The sequence below is a fragment of the Tupaia chinensis genome, unplaced genomic scaffold (genome assembly GCF_000334495.1).
Source record: "Tupaia chinensis unplaced genomic scaffold, TupChi_1.0 Scaffold000067_1, whole genome shotgun sequence".
Lineage (NCBI taxonomy): Eukaryota > Metazoa > Chordata > Mammalia > Scandentia > Tupaiidae > Tupaia > Tupaia belangeri.
This window is the reverse complement of record NW_006159526.1, coordinates 2,629,860-2,634,702: the sequence shown is the minus strand read 5'-3', so window position 1 is coordinate 2,634,702 and position 4,843 is coordinate 2,629,860. Positions and strand designations below refer to the sequence as shown.

General features: G+C 57.4%; 1 protein-coding gene across 1 annotated transcript in view; it reads right to left on the bottom strand.

Annotated features, from left to right (window-relative positions):
- The window catches only part of CBLC (Cbl proto-oncogene C), a 20,776-nt gene that overhangs the window by 5,538 nt on the left and 10,395 nt on the right, over positions 1 to 4,843 (bottom strand). Inside the window, exons 8-11 of the mRNA XM_006142150.1 lie at positions 2,976 to 3,063; positions 1,950 to 2,081; positions 1,255 to 1,416; positions 915 to 995 (exon numbers count right to left, since the gene is read on the bottom strand). Of these exons, the coding sequence (XP_006142212.1) occupies positions 915 to 995; positions 1,255 to 1,416; positions 1,950 to 2,081; positions 2,976 to 3,063 (463 nt within the window). The remainder of the gene's footprint in view (positions 1 to 914; positions 996 to 1,254; positions 1,417 to 1,949; positions 2,082 to 2,975; positions 3,064 to 4,843) is intronic.

Here is a 4,843-nt window from a genome sequence, read left to right as displayed (position 1 = left end):
ATGCCTTAACCACTGTGCCACCTGCTGGCCCCTGGTGTGAGTTTTAAGCTGCTGGGTATGGAACTCAAACTGCGTTTGACTATGTGGGAGCCCAGTGATGTAACCATCATGCCATCTGCTGGTCTCTCCTGTCTCGATTTTGGGCATGTACACACACACATGTACCCGGTGTGATTTCCAAGTTGCTCAGTCTGGGACTCAAATCATGGAATTGGCCATGTGGGATCTAGTGCCTTAACTTCCACGCCACCTGCTGGCCCACCCAGTGTGTTTTTAAATCCACAAGGTCTGGATCTTGAACCATGCAATAGGTCATGTGGGATCCAGCCACCTCAACCACCAGGCCACTGACTGGTCCAATATATATATATTTTTTTGAGAGTTTTGTTTTCTTTTGCTTTAGGGCACGTGCGCTTGCCAGACAGACAGAGAGAGACAAAGAGACAGAAAGCGAGAAATCACTCCCCAGGGGGGATGGCCACACCGCAATCCCTTCTCCTCCATCCTCCTCTTGGGATCTTGGGCACGCACGCACACGTGCCTGGCATGAGTTTAAGCCACTGGGTCGGGACTTGAACTGTGGTTGACTACATGGGAGTCCAGCGATATAACCATTACGCTAACTGCTGGTCCTGGTCCAACATTTTTTAAAGGAAAGACGATTCAGGCAAAGGCAATGGTTGGTGCAAAGGCCCTGAGGTAGGACAGACCTTGGGATGCTGGGAGGAGGGCAAGAACGGCCAGGAGTGAGGAAGACAACAAATAAGGGTTTTGGGGGAGGAAGCTGGCCGCACAGCACCCGACGGGGTGGGGGTCGGGTTGAGTACCTGACCTGGCACCCTGAGTGTCGGGCCAGACCAGGGGCCCGCGGCTGAGCGAGACCCAGGCCAAGCTCAGACACACACTCGACTCACCACTGTCAGCGGGCCAGCCCTTCTGGGTGTCTGGGGGGACAGGTCCAGCCGAGGGGGCAGCGGAGGAGCCGAGGGGACCACCTGGAGGAGAGCGGATGGAGGGGTGTGAGCACCATTCTGTCCTCGCCTCAGGCCTCTGCCTGGCGTCCCAGCGTCCCGGTGCCATTCTGGACTCGAGATATAACAGAGTATGAGCTGGAGTCCCACACTCAGGAAGGTGACACCCTGAGAGAGCCGCCACCCCAGGCCCTCGGGAAGCAAAAGGCCAGGACTCCAGGGCCCAGGAAACTCACTAGCCTCCCCCCTCTGACCCAGGCAGACCCTGCCGCTCCCTGCTTACCTGCCCTGGCTCCAGCTCCTCCTCGTCCTGGCTGCTGCTGTCCCCTAAGTCCTGGGCAGTGGCCAGGGCCCCTGCTGACTTCCCTTGGAGCTGATAGATACTCACAGCCTCTCGGCCCTTGATCTCGCAGCGGCAGAAGGGGCAGGTCTGGCTGTCCGATTGCTGGGGACGTCGGAGGGACGGGGTCAGTCTCCCCGTTCTCCATCAGGTCCCTTGGGGCTGTGAGGCCCTCAGCCCAGTGATGCCCACAGACCAGGGCAGGGAATGAAGGGGGACAGCAGAAGTCATTCCCAGAGGGAGATGGGGAGAGAGGTGCTGGGGGTGTGTGAGAGGGGCCGGGGCTAGGAGGGGCCCCCACGGATGGGGAGCCCCAGCCATCAGCTCCTGGGCCAGGGCTTTGCCAAGGGCTTTGTGACCATCCTCAATGCCACTCTCCAGAGGAGGGAGGCTAAAGCTCAGAGAGGCAAAGCCACTGACTCGGGGTCGCCCAGCCCTTCCGGTAAAGCAGCTGGAGAAGGAGAAGCGGGAGAACACATGTGAGTGACAGGCAAACAAAGGCGCAGGCAGAAAGCTGGCCCTCCGCGTGCCCGGGCCTCGGTTTCCCCATCTGACTGGTGAGACTTTGGGGAGACCCTCTCAGGGCTTTTACTGCAGAGGGGTGGGCTGGGCGAGGCAGCGGGGCCGGTGAGTCCCACCTGCCAGGTGGCCAGGCAGCGGCTACACAGCAGGTGCCCGCACGGCTCGATCTTCACGTCCTTGTCGCTCTCGGCGCAGATCTTGCAGAGCTCGAATGTGGAGTCCATGGCCCAGTACAGCTGCAGCTGCTCCTGGCGGGCGGGAGGGGGCTGTGGGCCACGGGGACACACCTGGGGCCACGGAAAGACAGCCCCAAACCTCTGGGCCAGCCCCGGGCCCGCTCCCACGTCCAAGGCCTGTGCGCCCCACGGTCTCCAACACGCCTTCATTCCTCGTGATGAGACGTGTCTCCTGGGGCGGTCTGGACTCGGGGTTATGAGTTAACACACGAACTACAGGACGCGTGTGAAACTCGGATGTCAGATAAACGGGCAGGACGGAAGGCCGGTGGTGCCATCAGCAGCAATCTGAACCTGGCTTTGGCTCGCTGGGTCAGCCTGAACACACTCGGGTGCGTATGTGGGTGCCCTGGACCCGGGTGGCCCTGAGGTTGCAGAGGGGACCGTGGCCTGACGAGACCCTGTTGAAGCCTTTCTCTTCCATACACATGCATGCTCTGTCCTTCGTGCAGGGGCACATGCTCTCTCTCATAAATAGAAATAAATAAACTGAAAAAACAAAACAAAACAACCAAACCCTTGGAAGTATAAGTATGTCCCATGCCAGGACATAAGTGTAAGTATACTCCTTTTGGGGTATACTTATGCTAAAAAATTAGTTGTTTCTCTCTTACCTAGGGGGCGCTGTGACCACTGAGAGCCCGCACAGGCGCTATCCCTAGCAAACGCTCAAATGCACTAACCGTCAGATGATCTCAGCTACATCATCTCCTTGTTTCACCCCCATGATAACCGCCGGGAAGGAGGCGGGAGGGGCCATATTTTCCAGACGATATATTGCAGAAAGGCTGACTGATTCACCCCAACTCATGCAGCCACCAAGCCAGCACTCTGACCCCAGTCTTCTGAGCCATGGCGGAGTGGGGCTGGCGGGGCGGGAGCAGGAAGCACAGGCCTGGGTCTCACCTTCGACACATGGATGCGCTGGTGGGGTTCGATCTGGCAGAGCTCGGTCAGGTCTGGGTTGTGGCTCTTCCCGTCTGGGTAGAGGTAGCTGGGGGAAAGGAGGAGAGGGGACTGAGGGGCCATGTGGTATCTCCCACCCGAGACTCATAAGGATCCCACCCGTGGGCACCACAGCTCCCTGGGAGGAGGGTCTGCCCAGAGCCATCGCTGGCCTGAGGGTGGTTCCCTGGCCCCTCCATCCCCCAGGGCAGGGCATGTAAAACTAGCTGACTCAGGCTGTGGACACGGCTGGGATTCAACCCAGGGACTGACCAGACTCTCGGGCTTAGCTCGCCCAGCACCCCTGCCTTTATCTTCAGGTCTGGGCATCGCAGATTATTTTTACACTTGCTATAGGATGTGTGCACTCGCTGGAGAGAGACAGGGAGACAGAGAGAGAAATAGAGGAAAAGTGAGAAATCACCCCCAAGGGGGGATGGCCACAATCCTCTCTTCCACTCTCCTCTCGGGGTTTCGGGCACACATGCATGTGTGTCCGGCACGTTTTTTAGGCTGCTGGGTCCAGGACGTGACCTGCAAAGTCAGTCATGCGGGACCCGCCACCTTACCCTCTGCACCGCCGCCTGGCCCATTGAGCGATGCAGATTTTAGAGCCGCAGACTGTCAGCGACCAGACCCCGGAGTCTTGGCACATCTGGACTGCAGGGGCCCTCTGACATCTACTCAGTGCTCTGCTTCCGGCCTCACTCCCTGAGGCTCAGCACGGGAGGGGCAGCTGCCCAGGGTCACACGGTGAGGCCGGAGAGACAGAGCCAGGGTGCAGGCAGCTTCCAGGGCTGGCTCCAGGGAGTCCCTGGGGCTCCCATCTGGGTCATGACCACATCTTGAGCCCAACAGTGGGGTCACAAGACCCCTGACCAAGCAGGTAGAATCACCCAGAAGCCTAGCCTGGTCCCTCAGTGACTCTCCCACAAACACCTGTGGTCCAGGCTGGATAACTGTCTCTGGCCACAGAGGCCCCAGGGAAGGCCCTGGGTTCATCTCCTGGGCCCTGCCTGAGCCCGCAATCTGGGCTGGCTGAGCCTGGGGTGGGTTGTGGCATGAGGACCCTGTTGGGGATGATTATCTCTCTGTCTCTTTTTTCTTTTATGGAGGAAATAAATAAATAAACCAAAAATAGATCATGGACCAGCAGGTGGCATGGTGGTTAAGGCACTGAGTTCCCACATGGCTAACCACGGTTTGAGTCCTGGACCTGGCAGTTTGAAAATTATGGTGCGTGTGTGCGTGCCCAAAATCCCGAGGGGAGAATGGAGGAGAAGGGACTGCAGCGTGGCCATCCCCCCGCAAGGGTGATTTCTCACTTTCCTCTGTCTCTCCCTCTGTGTCTCTCTGGCAAGTGCATGCATCTTACAGCAAACAAATGAAAAAGTCCCCAAGAGTGGAGCTGCAGAGCTGTCCCTCATGGAGAACGCACATATGCCAGATTCGCTTCTTTCAGGCACTAGTTACAGCCGCCGGCCATGAGTTCAGTGTTAGTGTTTGTGTTTTGTTTTGTTTTCCAGAGAGATTTTTGGTATAGGGCATGTGCACTTGCCAGAGAAAGAGAGGGACAGACAGAAAGCAAGAAATGGGGGATGGCCACACTGCAATCCCTTCTCCTCCATTCTCCTCTTGGGATTGTGGGCAGGCAGGCACATGCACCTGGCTGAGTTTTGAGCCACCGGGTCTGGGACTCGAACTGTGGTTGATTACATGGAAGTCTAGCAACGTAACCATTATGCCATCTGCTGGTCCCAAATAGTGTCTTCAAACAGAAACACACAAAAAGGTTTTTTTTTTTTTTTTTGGATTTTTTTTATATAGAG